The following is a 23,466-nucleotide window of genomic DNA, read 5'->3' as shown; positions in this document are numbered from 1 at the left end:
TCAGAAGGAGGTCACCCCGCAGCTTATGAAAGAGCAGGCAGAGGGGGGACTGTGTGGCCGCCGGACAGGCAAGAAAGGAAAGGCAAAGGCAGGTGGAGTTCTGAGTACCAATGGGGGAGAGGTTTCCTCTGGGGAAAGCTGTGAGAGTCATGACCAGAGCACCACGGGGTGGCTCAGCTGTGCAGGGAGGGAGAAGAAAAGACAGGAGAGCAATAGCGGTAGGGGGTTCTATAGTTAAGGAAACAGACAGGCGCCTCTGTAGCCACAGATGTGATTCCAGGATGGTATGTTGCCTCCCTGGTGCAAGGGTCATGGATGTCACCAAGTGGCTTCAGAGCACTCTGGAGGGTGAGGGGGCACAGCCAGAGGTCATGGTTCACATTGGTACCAACGATATAGGTAGGAAAAGGGGTGATGTCCTGCAGGCTGAGTTCAGGTAGTTAGGAAAGAGATTAGCAAGCAGGAACTCAAACATACTAATCTCCGGATTACTTCCAAGGCCATGTGCCAGTGAGTATGGAAACAGGAAAATATGCCAGATGAATACGCGGCTGGAGAGATGGTGCAGGAGGGAGGGCTTCAGAATTTGGCAACGTTAGAAAGTATTTATTTAAATGCAATGAGTTTAGCAAAGCTGATGAGCTGAGGGCACACACAGACACAAGGCAGCATGATATTGATGATATAACAGAAACTTGGCTTAAAGGGGGCCAAAAATGGCAGCTCAACATCCCTGGATATAGAGTTTTCAGGCAGGATAGAGAGGGGCTAAAAAAGGTGGGGGTGTAGCATTATTGGTTAAAGCATCAATTGCAGCTGTGAGGAGGGATGAGATACTAAATGAAACATCAAATGAGCCCATATGGGTTGAGCTCAAGAATAAAAAGGGGGCAGCCACACTACTAGGAATGTACTGAGGACCCCTAAATAGTGAGAGGGAGATAGAAGAGCAAATGTGTAGGCAAATTTGAGTGCAAAAACAATAGGGCAGTAATAGTTGGGGACTTCAACTACCCTAATATCAATTGGGCATTGAGAGCACAATAATGTAATGGGCACAGAGAGCACAAAATTCTTGAACTGCATTCAAGTGAACTTTTTTAGCCAGCATGTAACAAGCCCAATGAGATGGAGTGCAATTCTAGATTTAGTATTAGGAAATGAAGCTGGGCAAGTGGATGAAGTAGCAATGGGGACCATTTTGGAGATAGTGACCATAAGACAGTTAGATTTAATATAATTATGGAAAAGGATAAAGATAGAACAGGGTAAAAGCTCTAAATTGGGGAAAGACAAAATTTACGAAGATGAGAGGTGATCTGGTTACAGCTACTTGAAAGGAAATCAGTGGCAGCCCAGTGGGAGGTATTCAAAAGCAAGATTCTACAGGCACAGTGTACACATGTCCCCACAAAGAGAAAGGGCAGTACTGCCAAATCTAGAGCCCTCTGGTTATCTAGAAGTATACAAAGGAAGATAAAGCAGAAAAAGAAAGCTTACGACAGTCAAAATAACAAACCTATTCTGTAGAAAGCCTAGAGGAGTATAGAAAGTACAGGGGTGAAGTGAACAAAAGTAATTAGGAAAGCAAAGAGAGGATATGAAAAATTATTGGCAGGTCAAATCAAAGAAAAGTCAAAAGATGTTTCACCAGTACATTAAGAGCAAGAGGATAACTGAGGAAAGGGTAGGGCCAATCAGAGATGCACATGGTAACTTGTGCTCTGATGCTGAAGATGTGGGCAGGGTTCTCAATGAGTACTTTGTCTCTGTCTTCAATAAGGAGAGGAGGGATGAAGAAGATATTCCAACTAAAGAGGAAGAGTGTGAAATATTCGATACAATAAGCATTGTGAGAGAGGATGTACTGGAGGGACTGACATCCTTGAAGGTGAATAAGTCACCAGGGCCGGATTGATTGTATCCCAGGCTGTTGAAGCAAACTGGGGAGGAAATAGCAGATGCTTTGAGGATCATTTTCCAGTCCTCACGAGATACAGGTGAGGTACCAGAGGATTAGAGGTCTGTGAACATTGTACCATTATTTAATAAAGGGTGTAAGGGATAGACCAAGTAATTAGAGGCCAGTGAGTCTGACTTCGGTGGTGGGCAAATTATTAGAATCAATTCTGAGAGACAGGATAAACTGTCACTTAGAAAGGAACAGATTAATCAGCGATAGTCAACCTGGTTTATTTTTCATTCATTCACGGGATGTAAGCATCGCTGGCTGGGCCAGCATTTATTGCCCATCCCTAGTTGCCCTTGAGAAGGTGGTGGTGAGCTGCCTTCTTGAACCGCTGCAGTCCATGTGGTGTAGGTGCACCCACAGTGCTGTTAGGGAAGGAGTCCCAGGATTTTGACCTAGCAAAAGTGAAGGAACGATGATATATTTCCAAGTCAGGATGGTGAGTGACTTGTGTTCCCATCTATCTGCTGCCCTTGTCCTTCTAGATGGTAGTGGTCGTGGGTTTGGAAGGCACTGTCTAAGGAGCCCTGGTGAATTCCTGCAGTGGATCTTGTAGATGGTACACACTGCTGCTACTGTGCGTTGGTGGAGGAGGGAGTGAATGTTTGTGGATGTGGTGCCAATCAAGTGGACTGCTTTGTCCTGGATGGTGTCAAACTTCTTGAGTGTTATGGGAGCTGCACTCATCCAGGCAAGTGGGGAGTATTCCATCACACTCCTGACTTGTGCCTTGTGGATAGTGGACAGGCTTTGGGGAGTCAGGAAGTGAGTTAATCGCCACAGAATTCCTAGCCTCTAGCCTGCTCCTGTAGACAGTATTTATATGGCTAGTCCAGTTCTGTTTCTGCTCAATGGTAACTCCTAGGATGTTGATAGTGGGGGATTCAGTGATGGTGAACATTGAACATAAAGGGGCGATAGTTAGATTCTCTCTTGTTGGAGATGGTCATTGCCTGACACTTGTGTGGCGTGAATGTTACTTGCCACTTGTCAGCCCAAGCCTGGATATTGTCCAGGTCTTGCTGCAATTAGGCATGGACTGCTTCAGTATCTGAGAAGTCACGAATGGTGCTGAACATTGCGTAATCATCAGTGAACATCCCCACTTCTGACCTGTTGATGGAAGGAAGGTCACTAACGAAGGAGCTGAAGATGGTTGGGCCTAGGACACTACCCTGAGGAACTCCTGCAGTGATGTCCTGGAGCTGAGATGACTGATCTCCAACAACCACAACCATGTTCCTTTGTGCTAGGTATGACTCCAACCAGTGGAGAGTTTTCCCCCTGATTCCTATTGACTCCAGTTTTGCTAGGGCTCCCTGATGCCGCACTCGGTCAAGTACGGCCTTGATATCAAGGGCGGTCACTCTCACCTCACCTCAGGAGTTCAGCTCTTTTGTCCATGTTTGAACCAAGGCTGTAATGAGGTCAGGAGCTGAGTGGCCCTGGCGGAACCCAAACTGGGCATCAGTGAGCAGGTTATTGCTAAGCACTGTTGCTTAGCACTGTTGATGACCCCTTCCATCACTTTACTGATGGTCGAGAGTAGACTGATGGGGCGGTAATTAGCAGTGTTGGACTTGCCCTGCTTTTTGTGTACAGGGCATACCCGGACAATTTTCCACATAGCCGGATAGATGCCAGTGTTGTAGCTGTGCTGGAACAGCTTGGCTAGGGGTGCAGCATGTTCTGAAGCACAAGTCTTCAGTGCTATTGCCAGGATATTGTCAGGGCCCATAGCCTTTGCAGAATCCAGTACCTTCAGCTATTTCTTGATATCATATGGAGTGAATTGAATTGGCTGAAGACTGGCATCTGTGAAGCTGGGGACCTCTGGGAGAGGCCGAGATGGATCATCCACTCTGCACTTCTGGCTGAAGATTGTAGCAAATGCTTCAGCCTTATCTTTTGCACTGATGTGCTGCGCTCCCCCATCATTGAGGATGGGGATATTTGTGGAGCCTCCTCCTCCAGTGAGTTGTTTAATTGTCCACCACCATTCACGACTGGGTGTGGCAGGACTGCAAGGCTTAGGTCTTATCTGTTGGTTGTAGGATCGCTTAGCTCTGTCCATCACTTGCTGCTTATGCTGTCTGGTGTGCAAGTAGTTCTGCGTTATAGCTTCACCAGGTTGACACCTCATTTTTAGGTATGCCTGGTGCTGCTCCTGGCATGACCTCCTGCACTCTTCATTGAGCCAGGATTGGTCATCTGGCTTGATGGTAATGTTAGAGTGGGGAATATGCTGGCCTATGATGTTACAGATTATGATTGAGTACAATTCTGCTACTGTTGATGGCCCATACTTCACTTCATGGATGCCCAGTCTTGAGTTGCTAGATCTGTTCGAAAGCTATCTCATTTAGTACGATGGTAGTACCACACAAAAACATGATGGAGAGTATCCTCAATGTGAAGGCGGGACTTTGTCTCCACAGTGACTGTGCAGAGGTCACTCCTACTGATACTGTCATGGACAGATGCATCTGTGGCAGGCAGGTTGGTGAGGTTGTGGCCAAGTTTGTTTTTCCCTCTTGTTGGTTCCCTCACCACCTGCTGCAGACCCAGTCCAGCAGCTATGTCATTTAGGATTTGGCCAGCTTGATCAGTAGTGGTGCTACCAAGCCACTCTTGGTGATGGACATTGAAGTCCTCCACCCAGAATACACTCTGTGCCTTTGCCACCCTCAGTGCTTCCTCCAAGTGGTGTTCAACATGGAGGAGCAGTGATTCATCAGCTGAGGGAGGGCGGTATGTGGTAATCAGCAGGAGGTTTCCTTGCCCATGTTTGACCTGATGCCTTGAGACTTCATGGGGCCTGGCGATGATGTTGAGGACTCCCAGGGCAACTCCCTCCCAACTGTATACCACTGTGCTGCCACTTCTGCTGGGTCTGTCCTGCCGGTGGGACAAGACATACCCAGAGATGGTGACGTCTGGGGAAGATGGTAGTGTCCCTTACGGGAAGGTCCTGTCTTACTAATTTAATTGAATTTTTTGAGGAAGCAACATGGAGGTTTGATAAGGGTAGTGCAGTGGATGTTGTCTACATGGATTTTAATAAGGCATTTGACAAGGTCCCACATGGCAGACTGGTCAGAAAAGTAAAAGCCCTTGGGATATGGGGAATGTGGTGAGTTGGATTCAAAATTGGCTCAGTGACAGGAAAGAAAGGTTGATGGAAGTTTTTGCGAATGGAAAGCAGTTTCCAGTGGTGTTCCACAGGGCTCAGTGTTGCGTCTCTTGCCTATATCAATGATTTGGAGTTGTGGTGGAATGATTGGGAAATTTGCAGATGACAAAAATTGGCCATGTGGTTGGTAGTGAAAAGGATAGCCATTGTCTCCAGAATGATATCAATGGTTTGGTTGAGTGGGCAGAAAAGTGGGAGATGGAATTCAATCCAGAGAAGTGTGAGGTAAAAAACAAAAACAAAAATACCTGGAAAAACTCAGCAGGTCTGGCAGCATCTGCGGAGAGGAACACAGTTAACGTTTCGAGTCCGAATGACCCTTCAACAGAACTAAGTAAAAATAGAAACGAGCTGAAATATAAGTTGGTTTAACCGGTGGGGGGGTGGGGGGGGGGGGGGGGGGGGGGGACACACGGGACGACAAGAAGAGCTGGATAGAGGGCCAGTGATAGGTGGAGATAACCAAAAGATGTCACGGACAAAAGGACAAAGAGGTGTTGAAGGTGGTGATATTATCTAAGGAATGTGCTAATTAAGGGTAGAAAGCAGGACGAGCAAGGTACAGATAGCCCTAGTGGAAATAGTTGGGAAAAGAAAAATCTATATAAATTATTGGAAAAAACAAAAAGGAGGGGGGAAAATCGGAAAGGGGGTGGGGATTGAGGAGAGGGTGGAGTGTTGCAATACCCAGACCTCCCTGTCGCTTGCCATTTCAACACTCCACCCTGCTCTCATGCCCACATGTCCGTCCTTGGCCTGCTGCAATGTTCCAGTGAAGCTCAACGCAAACTGGAGGAACAGCACCTCATCTTCCGACTAGGCACTTTACAGCCTTCCGGACTGAATATTGAGTTCAACAATTTTAGATCATGATCTCTCTCCTCCATCCCCACCCCCTTTCTGATTTTCCCCCTCCTTTTTGTTTTTTCCAATAATTTATATAGATTTTTCTTTTCCCACCTACTTCCATTATTTTTAAATGTATTTCCATCCATTGTTTTATCTCTACCTTTTAGCCTATTTCGATCCCTTCCCCCCACCCCACCCCCACTAGGGCTATCTGTACCTTGCTCGTCCTGCTTTCTACCCTTAATTAGCACATTCCTTAGATAATATCACCACCTTCAACACCTCTTTGTCCTTTTGTCTGTGACATCTTTTGGTTATCTCCACCTATCACTGGCCCTCTATCCAGCTTTTCTTGTCCCACCCCCCCACCCCTCCTTAAACCAACTTATATTTCACCTCTTTTCTATTTTTACTTAGTTCTGTTGAAGGGTCATTCGGACTCAAAACGTTGACTGTGCTCCTCTCCGCAGATGCTGCCAGACCTGCTGAGTTTTTCCAGGTATTTTTGTTTTTGTTTTGGATTTCCAGCATCCGCAGTTTTTTGCTTTTATCGAAGTGTGAGGTAATGCATTTGGGGTGGGCAAAGCCAGGGAATACTCAATAAATGGGAGGACATTGGGAGAGGTAGAGGAAGTGAGAGACCTTGGTGTGCATGTCCACAGGTCCCTGATGTGGCAGGACAGGTAGATAAGGTGGTAAAGAAAGCAAATAGGAAAGCTTTCCTTTATTGGACGAGGTATTGAATACAAAAGCAGGGATGTAATGATGGAACTGTATAAAATGCCAGTTAGGCCTTAGCTGGAACTTTGTGTAGAGTTCTGGCCGCCACATTACAGGAAGGAGATAATTGGTCTACAGAGCATACCTTGAAACCAGGGCTTGAAAATTGCAGCTATGAGGAAAGGCTGGATAGGCTGGGGTTGTTTTCCTTGGAGCTGAGGAGGCTGGTTGAGGTGTACAAGATTATGAGGGGTCTAGATAGAGTAAAGAGGGGTGCCCTGTTTCTCCTAGCAGAGAGGTCAATTACCAGTGGGAACAGATAGATTTCAGCTAGAGGGGACATGAAGAATGAGGATGAAAAAGGCCAGAGGATGGTGGATGTTTGGAATTCACTGCCTGGTTTGGTGGTGGAGTCAAAAAACCCTCAACACATTTAAAAGGCACCTGGGTCTACACCTAAAGTGCTATAACCTGCAAGGCTACGGACCAGGTGCTGAAAGGTGGGATTACAATGGTTAGCTAGTTCTTTTAGTCTTTTTCGGGCAGCGCAGGCATGATGGGCTGAATGGCCTCTTTCTGTGCTATGGTTCTATCTCTGCGCTTGTCCAATTCTGCTCTCCCATTATGCATCAACTAACTACCGCACCACAATAGTCATCCTGAGAACGTGGTACAAGTGCTAACAACTTACATGCTAAAGTGTCTATTAAGATGCCCCTGCCTCTTCAATCTTATATTCTTCATCCATTAAAAGGAATGAAGTAAACTGTCCTTGGTGAAAGCAGTCGAGTAGTCTCTTGGTTGCGTCCTAATCTCAGCTAACGGAGTTTCAAAAACACCTGAAGCTCAGAGAGACAGTAACAATTATCACACAACCATATTTTAAGAGGAGTTCAGCTTGGGAACTCAAGGACCTGCTCAGTTTGAGTGCTGCCCTTTCATCTTTACAGCTCGAATTTGAATCTCGCCCCAAAGTCGTGAGATGGAAGTCATATTTCCCTGAAGCCATTAGAGGAAATCAAAAGATTGGGGACGTGGAGGCATATAAAACTCCCCACTTAAATTGAAGTTTCGCTCAGAAACCACAAAATGATTTTGAAAAAGGAGAGGTTAAGAGGAGATTAAAGAGGTGCTCAAAATTATGAGTGGTGGTGATCACAGAAAGTAAAGAGGAACTGGGAGGAGGATTGTTAAGCAGAGGACACACAGATTTAAAGCAATTTGCAAAAGAACCAAAGGGATGATGAGCAGAATTTTTTAATGCTGTGACTTGCTATGGTGTGGAGTGCCTTGCCTGAAAGGGGGGGTGGAAGCAGATTCACTCGTAGCTGTCAGAAGGGAATTAAATTTGTACTTGAAAACCAACAATTTGCAGGGCTAGAGGGAAAGTGGGTCGAATTGGATAGCTCTTTCAAAGGGCTAGTCCAGGCACGATGGGCTGAATGGACTCCTTCTGCGGTGTACGATTGTGTGTGTTGGAAGTAGCCTTCTGAAGTTGGGGTTCATGACACATTGCAAAGATATCGCCCATTGCAGTTTTGCACCTTAATTCCCAACGTGAACTCTTGTCAGGTAAATCGATGCAGCTGGAGGGCCAGATGACAAAGTTTACCCCAACATTTTGTTCAATAATCATAATAAACCTCAGAACATTATACAGTTTCCCAACCCGTTTCAGCAACTGAAAGGCAATTGGGGGCTCCCGTAAGAAGGCAGAACTTGAATTTATACTTAACCTCAAAATGTTCCAAAGTGCTGCACAGCCAAAGAGGCAGTTTGGAAGTGTTGTCAGCTTGATGTAGGAGACACACCAGCCAATTTGCACACAGCAAGCTCCCACAATAGCAATAACCAAACAATTTATTTCTTCAGTGATATTTTTTTGAAGGGTAAATATTGGTCAGAAACCTGGAAGAGCACCCCTTCTGTCCTTCAAAATAGCGCCACGGGATCTTATGTGTCCACCTGAGAGGGCAGACAGGGCATCGGTTTAAATCTCATCCCAAAGACAGTGCAGTTCTCCCTCCCACTGGAGTGTTGGCCTAGGTTTAGCCTTTGGATCGGGACTTGAACCCACTAACTTCCGACTCAGAGGTCGGAGTGCTCCCTCCCGAAGCACGGCCGACACGGGAATTTATTAGCAAGTGTGGAACTCAGCAAAGGAAAGCTTGGATCCCAGGTCAGTGCCCTTGCCCCTGCCCACCCGGACTTCTGCTGGTGTGACCGGGATGATTCACAGGCTGGTAGCTCACTGTTGAGGCCTACTGGTGATGAATGCACCAGGGGACCATACCCGTCCATGGAATAAGACGCTGGCATTCTGGACCGGCAGGAGGATGGAAAAAAAAATCAGGAGTTAATAAAACACACAAATGCAAAAAAAAACAACAATGAAAATGCGAGTACCTGTTCAAACAGGACGCTCCGTCATATCCTCCTGCTGCATACAGCAAGCCATGCAGTACTGCCACACCAAGGCAGCTCCGTCTGGTTCCCATGGCTACCTCCGGCTGCCAGGAATTGGTTACCGGATCGTAGGACTCAACAGTCGACAAGTCGGAAGTGCCGTCGTACCTGAGTAATTGAGGTGGCGTCGGTCAGCAAAGGAATCGTGTCAAACTCCACAAGAGCGGAGGCCTTTACAGCGCTACCTCCGATATTGGCCATTGTGGAGCAGGCCCCTCCCTGCCCAGTGGACAATGGAAAAGGAAGGGTAACCGAGAGCCCCAGGTTTGGGTCTTATAACATAGAGTGACGGTGAAAGTTAAGACAAGCACAAACAAATAGCAAAAGAAAGGTCACGTGGTTTTATAGGAACAGGGAGTATGGCATTGAGCCCCTCAAGCCTGTTCAATGAGATCACGGTTGATCTCCTAACTCCACGTACCTCACCTTTGCCCCATAATCGCTTAATATCTTTCAATAACAAAAATCTATCAATCTCAGATTTAAAATTTACAATGAAACTGGCTTCAATTCCAATTTGCAGAAGAGAGTTCCAAACACCGACCACCCTGACTGTGCAGAAGTATTTCCTAATCTCACTGCTCTAAAGTTTGACTCTAATTTTTAAACTATGCCCCCTAGTCCGACCCTTCCCAACCAGTGGAAAGAGTTTCTCTCCACCTTCCCTATCTATTCCTCTTAATATTTGGAAAACCAAGAAATGGAGAGTAACCAAAGAAACAGAATAAGCTGCATAACGATGTGGCAGTGCCTGGTGTTGGATTTCCTTAGCAAAAAGGTAATCAGGAAGCTGGATAAAGAGGTTAACAATGTATTAAAATAGGAATTGAACATGAATGTGCTAATAAATATTGTGCATGGTGCTAACAAAACCTCCAAAAGTTAAACTAGTGAGGCTTTTATTCCTCGCTAATTAATCACTCAACTCCCAATATCCCTGACAATGGTAAATCAGTAACTCTTCTAACCAGCTGCTCCAATGTTCTCCAACAGCTTTGCGGAAGCAGAACTTGCTGACACAAGCCAGTCCCCGCTCCCGTGAAGAGGGCGCAGTTTTGCTTTGCGCGCAGAGAAAGGCTGGAAACCAGCGAAAGGTGCTGTTGCTTACCCCCCTACCGCGTACAGCCTGTTGCCAATCGCTGCCACACCAACTCGCGCCCGACGCGTCGACATGGAGGCTACCATGTGCCACCTGTCTGTCCTGGTGTCATAGGCTTCACAGTCTCCATGGATGGCAAACAGGCTACCACCACCTGCAAATACAGAGACACGCCGACAGTTAACACTCCACTGTACTGATCAATACACCGTTCAGCACTGACGGAGACTGCATCCGGCAGGCGACTGAACCAGCAGATCAGGTTAGTTGGGTAGCACCCAATAAAACCAACCCTCGGAGCAACAGAAAATTTCCCTTGCAGTTTTCTCTCTTGAAGGTTTTGGTGCAAAATTCCTCGAGTACTAGCAGCTCTCCTGTTCCTCACCCTAACGGGTTATCCTTCTTATGTGCATGCATGCGCCAATGCAGTGTCCACAGGCTATTCTTCTGTGGAGGCATCACAGTGGTGTTCCTATACATTATCTGTTGAGGTGAAATGATTGGTGCGAGGGTTGGTGGGGCAGGGTGGGTGGGGAAAGAGGTGAGGGAAGGGTATTTGTTCCCTCAAATTTTATGTGATTAGGTATATCTTCCCCCCCCCCCACCACCACCCCCGCACCCCCGGGAATGAATGGCCTGGCGCTGGTACTTTGTGAGGCTTCTGCAAGCTGCCAACATCGGATTTTCCAGCTTCCGGATGCAGCGAACCAGTCAATAGTCCACTAACTTCGGTGGGACAGGAAGATCCCACTGAATATTACTGAGACGGTTCAGATGGAATATTTCCTCCCGCCACAGATCTTAAACACACAGCAGCAGGAACAGGTCAGATTGATAACTCATCTAAAAGGCAAACAACACTTCACAGATCTCAGATTCGCCAAAAATATTTCAAGTCAGCCTAATTAAACAGTAATGGCCAACATCCTGGAGTAAAAGTGACTGGTCCCACTTGTGTTGCATTTGAGGGAATAAAAACAGTCACTGGGTAGTACCGAACTTGAATATTGTTGGAAAGAGAAACATGTTGCTGAAGCTTTTCATCTTGTACTCATCAGGACAAACACAAGAATGCCAAATTTCAAATGATCACCTCAATTTATACTACAGGAGAAAAGGGGTGCTGACTGGTTGGCAAGTCGACTTTGATTGGCCAAGGCGTTGCCATAAAGAAAACAACAGGGAACCATAGGATTCCCAAGCTCCTGGACAATTCAAAAAAGACACAAGGCTTGAACATATTCCTTTTGTTTGCAGAGAATGAGTCCTGCATATGAATGTATGTTGCTTCCAGCAAGTGTAAATGAGCCGTGTTATGAGCTCAGCTGATTATCTTAAATTGGTTGTTAGTGTAGCTATTGGCGCACTCAGGATTGTTCAGGAAGTGCTGCCCCATCACATATATAGCTCCCCATCGTTTGCCTATTCACAACAGTTAGAATCTTTGGTCTTAAAGTAGCAGGCCTCTTTCAAACATAGCTCTGCTACATTACGTGGTGTCACACTCCTCTGGTTAGAACATAGGAAATAGGAACAGGAGTAGACTTGCCAACCAATCAGCATATTTTCTCCTGTAGTATAAATAGTTGTGATCATTTGAAATTCTGCATTCGTGTTTGGCCTGAATGCAAGATGAGAAAACTTTGGCGACATGTTTCTCTTTTCAGTTATATTTAAGGGAATATGACCATGCTGTGAAATCTGAAAATTAGAACTTCTGCTTCTCGTCGCTTGCTTGAATGGAATGAGAGACAGACCCAGGCACTGAGCGATGGATCCCAGTGGTGAACTACACAGATGGCAAGACCGAACCCTGATCTGTTCAGCTCACGGCTGGAACTCTGAACCCTCGCAACTGATTCCTCTCTCCGTCCAGCCAACTACTCCCCTCCCACCCCGCCCCACCTAAACCCTACCCCTTTAGATCAACACCTCATTTCCAGCCCTGCAGCCACACTCCTGTCAGAGATATAGGGGGAGTGCACTGGAGGGGTAAAGGGTTGTTGGGGGGGGGGCACAGGACCTTTAAGCCACAAACAGTTTTAAATGCGTTGTTAATTGCAGATCAATAACACAATCGTCAGCGCCTGATCATTGATATTACCTGAATAAAGTTGTTCACATTATAATACGTTTATTAATAGTCGTTTGGTAGCACAGAACTTGAGTATTGCTGAAAAAAGAGACATGTCAAAGTTTTTCGTCTTGCACTCATCAGGACACTATGCAAGAATACCAATATAAAGGGAAAACAACAACTTATACTGTATGAGAAGAGGGTGCTGACTGATTGGCAAGTGGACTCCAATTGCCATGGAGAATGCACTAGTGATGGTGACTGATAGTTAACTGCCAAGCATTGTTTGAAATTTAAACCAGGCAGCTTGACCCGGATTGGTCAAGGCATTGCCCACACAGTATAAATTGTTGTTTTCCCCTTATACTGGTATTCTTGTGTAGTGTCCTGATGAGTGCAAGACGAAAATCTTTGACATGTCTCTTTTTTCAGCAATATATTTATTAATATTCCACGTTATTAATATTGTGGAATCACCACAGAAAAATCTGTACGTCGTTTATTGGGGAGTTTTACAAGCAAGCTCGGAGGGTAAACAGAAGATTTTGTGCATTTGAAACAAGCATAGGTTATTAATAAAGAGAACAGGGATAATGCTATTGAGAAATAAATCTAAATCTAAATGCCTGAAATGATTTAATCAGCAATTCATTTTTTTTTAAGAAAAGCCTCTGGGAACAGAAGGTTTCACCTTTGCCAGAGTCCTATTTCTGCATGTTCTCTCAATTCTGCTCGTTGACAGCTAATTAATCTCTCTGTTTTCCTCTCTCGCTCTCTCTCTCTCTGCTGCTGAGTCACGTGAGCTACAAATATCCTCACTGTACACTATAGTAAGTGGGACCAGACAAGGATAGATTACAGCATTCGCCCTCTGAAGATCCTGCAGCTGCCGACGCTTCCCAATTGTGCTGAGGAACCAATATATGTACATGTTTTACATCTGGGGGCATCCATCATACTCCAGATGTCACTCTGCAATGTGTCAAAGGTATAGAATAATGAAAAAAAAACAAAAAACAGAAGTGGTTAAGTCACGCTGTTTACGTCTGACCCGGAGCTAGGTATTTACAAGCACTTGCCAATCTACAAATCTCCCTGACTGAAAACAATTAACCTCTAATTGACATCAAAATATCCCTATTCACAACAGTGAGAATTTTTGGGCTTAAAGTGGAAGGCCCCTTTCAAACATAGCTCTGCTTCACATGGTACATTATGTGGTGTAATAGTCCTTTTGTTAGAGCATATGAAACAGGAGCAGGAGTAGGCCACGCGCCCCTCGAGCCTGTTCCATCATTCAATGAGATCTCAGTTGATCTGATCTTGCTCTCAACTCCACTTTCCTGCCTGTTCCCCATAACCCTTGACTCGCCAATCGATCAAAAATCTGTCTCTACCTCAGCCTTGAATATATTCAATGACTTAACCTCTACAGTTCTCTGGGGTAAAAAATTCACAACCCTCAGTGAAGAAATTTCTCCTCAACACGGTCTTAAATGGCAACCCCTTATTCTGAAACTATGTCCTCTAGTTCTAGATTCCCCCACACGGTGAAACATCCTCTCAGCTAACACAAGATGATCATGCAATCCACTGTGAGCATGATGACAAGAGGAGGTTGGAATATAAACCGTCTTAGCAACAAAAAGGTCAACGGGTCAACAAACCTGATCTAGTTCATGACTCTCAACAAAGATATATCCCAGTGAGGAAGAAGGAAGGGGATAAACCAACCATGGTTAACCGAGGGTAAGGACAGCATTAAATTGAAAGAAAAAACATAAATATGGCAAAGATTAGTGGGAAGCCAGAGGATTGGGAAAGTTTTAAAAACCAACAGAAGATGACCAAGAAATAATAACTAGGGAGAAAATAAACTTTGAGAGTAAACTAGCAAGTAAGATAAAAACGGACAGTAAGAGCTTCTTTAAGTATATGAAAAGGAAAGAGAAGCCAAAGTGAACATAGGCCCCTTACAGAATGAGGCTGGGGAAATAATAATGGGGAACCAGGAGATGGCAGAGGAGTTGAATAAATATTTTGCTTCAGTCTTCACAGAAGATACTAATAGCATTCCAAAAATACTAAATAATCAAGGGGCAAAAGGGGTAGGAGGAGGAAATAAATGCAATAACTAAAAGTACTAGGGAAACTAATGGGGCTAAAGGCCACTAAGTCCCCTGAACCTGATAGGTTGCATTCTAGGATATTAAAGGAAGTAGCTACAGAGATAGTGGATGCACTGGTAGTAATCTTTCAAGAATCCTTAGATTCTGGAAAAGTCCCAGAGGATTGGAAAACGGCCAGTGTAACACCCTTATTCAAAAAGGAGGGAGACAAAAAAAACCAGGTAACTATAGGCCAGTCAGCTTAACATCCATCATTGGGAAAATGTTGGAGTCCATTATAAAGGATGTAATAACAGAGGATTTAGAAATGCAAAATCTAATCAAGCAAAGTCAGCATGTCTTCATGAAGGGGAAATCATGCCTAACAAATTTATTAGAATTCTTTGAGGAGGTAACAAGCAGGATAGATAAAGGGGAGCCAGTAGATGTAATATATTTGGATTTCCAAAAGGTGTTTGATAAGGTACTGCACATAAGGCTACTTAATAAGATAAGAGCCCATGGTGTTGGGGGTAGTATGTTAGCATGAATAGAGGATTGGCTAACTAATAGAAGACAGAGAGTTGGGATAAGGGGAGGCATTTTCAGGATGGCAACCTGTAACTAGTGGAGTGCCACAGGGATCAGTGCTGGGGCCTCAATTATTTACAATACTTAGTAATGACTTGGATGAGGGAAATGAACGTACTATCACCAAGTTTGCAGATGACACAAAAATAGATTGGAAGGCAAGTGGTGAGGATGACACAAAGAGTCTACAGAGGGATATAGACAGTTAAGTGAGTGGGCAAAAACTTGGCAGATGGAATATAATGTGGGAAAATGTGAGGTTATGCACTTTGGCATGAAGAATAGAGGAGTTGAATATTATTTAAATGGAGAAAGACTGCAGAAAGCTGCAGCACAGAGGAATTTGGAAGTCCTTGTGCATGAATCCCAAAAAGCTAACATACAAGTTTGACAGGTAATAGGGAAGGCAAATGGAATGTTGGCCTTTCTTTCAAAGGGAATTGAGTATAAAAATAGGGAAGTCTTGCTAAAACTATACAAGGCACTAGTTAGACGTACATCTAGAATACTGTGAACAATTTTGGTCCCCTTATCTAAGGAAAGATATACTGGCATTGCAGGCAGTCCAGAGAAGGTTCACGAGGTTGATTCCGGGTATGGAGGGGTTTCCTTATGAGGAGAGATTGAGTAGGTTGGGCCTGTACTCAATGGAATTTAGAAGAATGAGAGGTGACCTTATTGAAACATATAAGATTCTTAGGGGGTTTGACAGGGTAGATGCTGAGAGGTTGTTTCCCCTTGTAGGAGAGTCTAGGACCAGAGGGCATAATCTCAGAGTAAGGGGTCACCCATTTAAAGCAGAGATGAGGAGGAATTTCTTCTCTCAGAGGGTAGTTAATCTGTGGAATTCTTTACTGCAGAGGGCTGTAGAGGCTGGGTTGTTAAGTATATTCAAGGCTGAGATAGACAGATTTTTAATCAGGAAGGGAATCAAGGGTTATGGGGAAAAGACAGGAAAGTGGAGTTGAAGATTATCAGATCAGCTGTGATCTCATTGAATGGCTCGATGGACTGAATGGCCTACTTCTGCTCCTACTTCTTATGGTCTTTTGAGAAATCCAGAGTACTATTTTTGCATTCCCTCTGTGCTGCTAGAATCCTAATCCAAACCTTCACACTTGAAAATCCTCTCTATGGCTCCTCTCCCTCCACCCTTCACAAACCCTACAGTTAGTCTAGAATTCTGTGGCCTGATTCCATCAGCGAGCAGAGTCCTAAATTCCAATCACCTCCAGTGCAGAGCAACCTAATTGAATTGGATGATGGAGCAGACTCAAGCAGCTAAACAGCCGACTCCTGTTCCTACGATGCATCCACGCTGAGCTCCCCTGTCTCCCTGTCCAACAAGACCTCATTTCAGGTCTTGGCGCACCTTAATTGAGGGACGTCCTCAAAGCCACATGCCTTAGGCCGGAGCCAGTACTACACCGACACACACTTACTGCTGGTATCCCACTGTCAGGGAGAAATCTTCCAGTTGCTACATTCTTTGCTTTGCTATTCACCCTTAATCGTTTCGCCTGGCAATTCTCTCTTGCTTCAAAACACCTTTTAGAAGACATCCCTTTTGTGCATTTGAGCCCTTGTTTTTAATCTTTTGCTCAGTATGCCTTGTGAAGCGTGCCAGGAATCTCCTATAAGTGAGAAACGTGAACCCAAGCTGTTGCTGTTATGGATCAACCTCGTGTACCAGCATCCCTTCTCCCTGCAGAAACACACTGAATTGATGCTCAAATCCATCATACTGACTGCAGCAAGGTAGGGCTGAAAGGGCTTTGCCAATAAAAGCCGCGGTTTTAATTGGGTCTCTCGAAAATGCCACATTGAGTAGAGCTTCCAAAGTCCAAAGTGTTACCTGCAGGCGCTTACGATAAACATTACATTCGTAGACTCATTACGGTACAGAAGGAGGCCGTTCGGCACATCAAGTCCATACCAGCTCTTTATCGAGCAATGCAGTCAGTCCTATTCCTATGCTCTATCCCCGTAGCCCTGCTCAAGTGGCCATCCCAATTTCCTTTTAAAATCATTGATCATTTCCACTTCCTCAGAAGCAGCGAGTTTCAGGTCCTGACCACTCGCTCCCTCCTGCATCGCTTCCCCAAAACCTTCTCCCCTGTGCCTCCCAGTCCTTATGCCATCAGCTAATAGGAACAGCTTTTCTTTGCCTACCTTATCTAAGCCTGGCACTATCTTGTAAACCTCTCTCATCCATCTCCCATGTGCCAAAGAAAGCAACCCCCAGCTTCTCCAGAGAGAAAGCAGGAGGTTGGCAGAAGAGGGTGCCTCGCTGTCGCCATCCCTGTCCTGGGGTCAGCAGTGGGAACGAGGGTCAGCCTCGCACTCCAGAGAAACCTGTGTCGAACACGGACTGGGGTCTGCTTTAGGAAGTTCCATCAAGCCCTTGTGGAACCCAGGCTGCCTTTCCTCAAACCCGAATGGATGGCAATTAATCTCACCAAAAAGGGAAAGTGGAGGGCAGCAAATGACCAAAAGAAAATGGATTCTCGTTGATAGAACTAGAAACCTCGGGTGGTTCATTTGATTAAGTACAGGATGGGGCCGGTTGGTCCAAATCCTACATCACTCTCAGCATTTCATCCTCCAGGTGGTGGATAGAACAAATACCGTGGGCTCAAATTTTAATCCACGTAAGCAAATGCATTATAAGCGAATTAAAAATCAGGTCTTATACATCAGAATGTGGAGAGAAAGCAGGAGATGGGCCCAGTCCTTGCCACACTGGCCTGGCGTGTGCGTATGTGACCTGCATTTATATAGCACCTTTCATCACTACCAGACATTCCAAAGTACTTTATGGCCAATTAAGTACTTTTAAAGTGTGGTCATCATTACAATAACAGAAACACGACAGCCAATTTGCACACTGCAAGTTGCCACTAACAGCAATGTGATAAATGACCAGATAATCTGTTTTCGTGATGTTGGTTGAGGGACCAGGGAGAACTCCTCTATAATATTGTGCCATGGGATCTCTTACATTGAGCTGAGTGGGCAGACAGGGCAGCACTCGCTCTGCACCGTACTGGAATGTCAGCCTAGTTTGTCAGCTCAAGTCTCGAGAGTGGGACTTGAACCCACAATGTTCTGACTCGGAGCAGGAGTGCTGAACACTACACTACAGCTGACACATAGTGGAAGTCCAACAGAGACTGACTTCTGCGGCTACTTTCACTCTCTAACTAGTAATGAACAATAACACAAACTTGCATTCATACAGCACCTTTAACATCACTTCTTTACTCTTTCATGAGATGCGGGTATTGCTCATCCCTAATTGCCCTTGAACTGACCTTGCTAGGTCATTTCAGAGGGCAGTTGAGTCAACCACATTGCTGTGGGTCTGGAGTCACATGTAGACCAGGCCGGGTAAGGACGGCAGATTTCCTTCCCTAAAGGGCATTAGTGAACCAGATGGGTTTTTACAACAATCAGTGATAGTCTCATGGTCACCATTACTGAGTCTACCTTTATATTCCGGCTTTATTAACTGAATTGAAATTTCACCAGCTGCTGTGGTAGGATCTGAACCCAAGTCCCCAGAGCATTATCCTGGCCTCTGGGTTACTAGTCTAGCGGTCTAGTAAGGGCTACCATAGTAAATGGTCCCATGCTGCTTCATAGCAGCATCAAACAAAATTTGACCCCGAACTCCAAAAGGACAGGTGACCAAAAGCTTGGTCAAACAGGTCGGTTTTAAGGAGCATCTCAGAGGAGAGAGGGGCAAGAGAGTTGCTGCTGTTGAGTGCCTTCACTTACCCACTGCAAAGAGAACGGGGCTAGCCCCTTCACAGCGCCGAGGTCTGGTTCTGGTATTGCTGAGGACTCCGCGCTGTTCAGGCATCAGGTGATATTTCAGGGCTTCGATGAGGAGGTCTTTGCACTCCGAGTGGTGTCTGACCAGAAGCTCTGTGTCAACGTGACTCATCAGAAAATCCCGGGTTAAGAGAGGCAGACGGACACATTTCATCAGCTGCAGGGAGGAACAGAAGTCAAGAGTTTCGAGTAGTTCCAAATCAAGCTCGGTGCACATTTCCAAAATAACTGGAATTCTAATTTAGCCACAAGTTACAGACCTCTGTGTTTCAACTCCTGATGTGCAGCCTTACCAACCAAACACACAAACCCCAACTCATTTTGCATGGAGTGGCCAGATACATTTTTTTTTAAAAAGGTGCAGATGCTGAGGTCTGCCCTCAACACAAGTGGTTCTCCTTGTGGGAGAAAAAGCAATTTCATTTTTGCCCAGGAGTTTCTCCCTGGCTCTGCACTTACACACCATTAGGTCTGAATGAGTCGGTTGTCTCTTTAGGCAAAAAAACCCCCAAGGATAATGAGTTTCCACAATCCTGAATATTCCAATTTCTAGGGTGCTCAATCTGGGAGGTAGCTAGCTGTGTAATATGGAGGAACAGACTATCATAAAACAGCGTTCACAAAATGTCCACCACTTAACTGCCGGATCCTTTGTGATTCGATTAAGAAAGGCTGGCTTAAGGATGATTTTGCTGAGTGCAGTCAACTTGCTTTTCTTAAATGCATAACAAAAAGGATCAATTTGAACCATCTGTACAGTCAGTTCACAATCAGCAGAAAAGTGTACAAAGGATGTTCGGGTAAACTTTTCTAAATCACTCGTTAGGCTGGTGCATTGTGTCTGGAAAAGCCTTGGGGAGGCTGCAGATGGGATTTACCAGAATGGCACTGGGGATGAAGGACTTCAGTTATATGGAAAGACTAGGAGAGCTGCGATTGTTCTCCTGAGAGCAGAGAAGCTTCAGGGGTAATTTGATAGAGGCGTTCCAAATTATGAGGAGTTTTGATACAAGGAAACTGTTTCCAATGGCAGAAAGGCTGGTTATTGGCAGAGTTGGCAAATGTTTAGCATAATTGGCAGAAAAACAGAGGAAAATGAAGAGAATGCCTTACCTGAAAAGGTGATGGAAGCAGATTCAATAATCACGTTCAAAAGGGAATTGGATAGATACTTGAAATGAGGAAATTGGTAGCATTATGGGGAAAAGAGCAGGGAAGTGGGACTAAGGGGATAGCTCCTTCAACGAGCTGGCACTGGCATGATGGGTCAAATGGCCTCCTGCTGTGTTGAATGATCCAATAGGCAGTAAAAGGCCCAATCTCCACAGCGTGCAGCCATTATATATCAGATATAATATGATATATATTTATTTATTATCAATAAAAGACACAGGCGGAAAACAGAAGGAAGATTTACTGATGAGGGTAATCACTCAGTTTGGTTTCTTACTCTGGGGACATGCTGGCGTCGACCATCCACATCATGTTTGACCCAGCTCAGCACGGCTCTGTACACCTCTTCTTCTGAAGGGACATTCAGGTTGTCACTGGAGATAAGATCTAGCACCTGAAAAATCAGGACCAAGAAGTCTGGAATGATTATTCGTTTACTTGTGTACTTTGTTCCCTTCTGAAGTTGGAGTTTCGGAGAGGTGTTTGCTCTCGGGGACTTTGTGCGGGTTGCTAGGTTTGCTGTTATTCACTTCTCCCCTTTGGTGGCAGAATATTTCATATCGAAAGGCCCCACAGGGTCAGCCATGGCTCAGTGGGTAGCGCAACTCACCTCTGAGCCAGTGGATTATGAGCGCAACTGAGGGCAACAATCTAGGCTGGCATTCCAGTGCAGTGCTGTAGGAGTGCTGCACTGTCAGAGGTGCCGTCTTTCAGGTGAGACATTAAACCAGAGCCCCATCTCTCACCTGGACGTAAATCGTTCCACGGCACTATTTCAGGGTGGAGCTGGGGAAATTATCTCCGGTGCCCTGGCCAGCGTTTTTATCCCTCAGTTAACATCACGAGAACAGATTATCTAGTCGTTATCACACTGCTGTGGCGATGTGAGCAGTCCTGCGCTCATAAGCCATACCCTAAGCAGCTATATATTTCCTCCCTTCATCATGTAGGAAAATACAGCCAAATATCGCTGAAAAGAGAGACATGTTACTGAAGTTTTTCGTTTTGCATCCATCAGGACAAATGCAAGAATGCCAAATTTCAAATCGTCATGACAAAGAAAAGGGTGCTAGTTGGTTGTCAAGTTGTCAATGATTGGCTCAGGCGTTGTCATGGAGAAAGCAGCGGGGAACTATAGGCTCCCCAAGCTCCTGGTCAGGTCCCTGTGTATGAATGCATGTCGCTTCTAGAAAGCGTAAACGAGCCACATTACGAGCCCGACTGATGATCTTAAATTGGTTGTTGGTGTAGCTATTAGCGCACTCAGGATTGTTCAGCAAGTGCTGGCTAATAGCGGAATCACACAGAGCAGATGTTTTGTTTTGGGTTTTGCAAGAGCAGGCTGGTTGAGCACAGTCTGAACAACAAAATATAGTTCGATTCCTGAAGGAGAAAGGTTAGTTACATGCCACAATGACCTCATCAACTTTGCATATATGTTTAACAGAAAAACACTGTTTGAAATCAGTAAATTGTGCAAAGACCAGGAATTCACATCAGGACTATCCATTCTGAAAGACTTGGTGCTATACTGGGCAGTAGTTTTACCCTGTAGGCCATCAGCATTGTCCTTGTGGGTGTATAAGGTAATAAAGACCAGAGGAAAGATGCAACTTATGCACCACAACGTCTGGTTCGGCAATTGGAAAAAAAAAATCTACCTCACTGAACAACTTGCATTTATATAGGGCCTTTACATGACCCCAAAGTGCTTTACAGTCAAGGAAGTCCTTTCAAAGTGTAGTCACTGCTGTTTGTACAGCATCTTTAACAGAATGAAACATTCGACAAAGGTGGCAGCCAAACAGTAGCAGGCAGAGAATCAGGGGAGGTGGTCTGAATGCACTGTTAAAGGGGTAGGCATTTGGTGGCTGGGGTGGTGGGGGGGTAGGGGGAGGCAAGTAGCAACATGGTGAAGGACTAGGAGAAGGGAATTCTAACAGGGGCAGCTGTTCGGTTCTGCCATCAAAGGTGGAATGGGAAGGGGAGGAATGCAAAGGAGACCATGAGAAGGGCAGAGGGTGTATGCTAGCACTTAGAGCTAACAGAGGCTTCAGAGGTTGGGGAGGGTCGAAGCAGCAGAACGACGCTAGACAGACAGCCAGACAGCCAGCCATAGTCAGTTTTGTAATTCATTGAATCATAGAATGATACAGCACAGAAGGAGGCTATTCCACCCATCGTGCCTGTACCAGCTCTTTGAAAAAGCTACTCAGTTAGTTGTCACTCCCGTGCCCTTTCCCTACAGTCCTGGGAAATTTTCCCCGTGGGGGAATTGCGAAGGTTCTTTGAGAGCAGGGCAGTTGTAATTATTAAAGAGAGTTAGGGCAAAGCATTGTCCTTAATGGAATACGTGCTCGGAGGGTAATCTAAGGACAGGCTGCGAGCGCTGTTCCGGTTCTTAAGCTTTGGCAGTGTGCAAGTCCTAACCCAGTCGTTCGATCAATACCTGTTTAAGTGGCAGCAGCATAAATTCTTCAGTCTTGGAAACCTCCACAAAGTGCTGGAGCACATACTTGTGTGCAGATTTGAGCAGGTCACTGCAGGAATGTGTATCAGCAAATCCTCGGATTCCCAGACAATTGGACGGGTCGAGTTGGCTCAGAAGAAACTTGCAACAGGCGTCTCGGACCCCATTCAGCTGGAGGAGGCTTGCTGCAGGGAGCAGCGTCTGTGGGGCAAATAATATGACCTCTGTTTTTAAAATGTATTGTTACAAATGCAAGGTTTAATACGTATGTCATGTTTTGGGGCTGTATCTTTAACTTAAGGTAAAATGGAGGAATGAATGGGGGGGTCATGTGACCTGTTCTGAATTCTGCTGACAGCAAACCTGTATGGGTCGGGCGTTAAAGATTAAAGGAGAGGCCGGGTTGTTTTACTGGGAGGAAGGTGATCGGAGCTCATGCCTGTAAACAACAAGCAAAGCAGCTGTGCAAACAGCGGATAGACTGTTAGTCTCTAAAGTCCCAGGAAGGTGTTAGGAATGTCAGGTTTTGTAAACAATTATACTTTAAACTGTGTATCTAGAAAGCAAGAGAGAGCGGAAACCGCGGCCAAGAGCGGAGAGCGAAGAGAGGGAGCGGAGAGAGAAGAGAGGGAGCGGAGAGAGAGAGAGCGCGGAGAGAGAAGAGAGGGAGCGGAGAGAGAAGAGAGGGAGCGGAGAGAGAAGAGAGGGAGCGCGGAGAGAGAAGAGAGGGAGCGCGGAGAGAGAGAGAGCGCGGAGAGAGAGAGCGCGCGGAGAGAGAGACCGCGCGGAGAGAGAGAGCGCGGAGAGAGAGAGAGCACGGATAGCGAAGAGAGGGAGCGGAGAGCGAAGAGAGGGAGCGCGGAGAGTGAAGAGAGGGAGCGCGGAGAAGAGAGGGAGCGGAGAGAGAAGAGAGG

At 45.6% G+C, this 23,466-nt stretch overlaps 1 protein-coding gene across 3 annotated transcripts in view; it reads right to left on the bottom strand.

Moving 5' to 3' along the window:
- Positions 1–23,466, bottom strand: part of klhl17 (kelch-like family member 17) — an 82,955-nt gene that overhangs the window by 27,077 nt on the left and 32,412 nt on the right. For all 3 annotated transcript variants that reach the window (XM_078559229.1, XM_078559231.1, XM_078559230.1), the window contains 5 exons: positions 22,532–22,753; positions 20,360–20,476; positions 18,853–19,066; positions 10,306–10,450; positions 9,138–9,305 (listed from right to left, as the gene is read on the bottom strand). In XM_078559229.1, the coding sequence (XP_078415355.1) occupies positions 9,138–9,305; positions 10,306–10,450; positions 18,853–19,066; positions 20,360–20,476; positions 22,532–22,753 (866 nt within the window). The remainder of the gene's footprint in view (positions 1–9,137; positions 9,306–10,305; positions 10,451–18,852; positions 19,067–20,359; positions 20,477–22,531; positions 22,754–23,466) is intronic.

This window comes from Cetorhinus maximus, chromosome 15 (genome assembly GCF_964194155.1).
Source record: "Cetorhinus maximus chromosome 15, sCetMax3.hap1.1, whole genome shotgun sequence".
Lineage (NCBI taxonomy): Eukaryota > Metazoa > Chordata > Chondrichthyes > Lamniformes > Cetorhinidae > Cetorhinus > Cetorhinus maximus.
The sequence above is the reverse complement of the archived record's forward strand: the minus strand, read 5'-3'. Positions and strand labels throughout refer to the sequence as shown.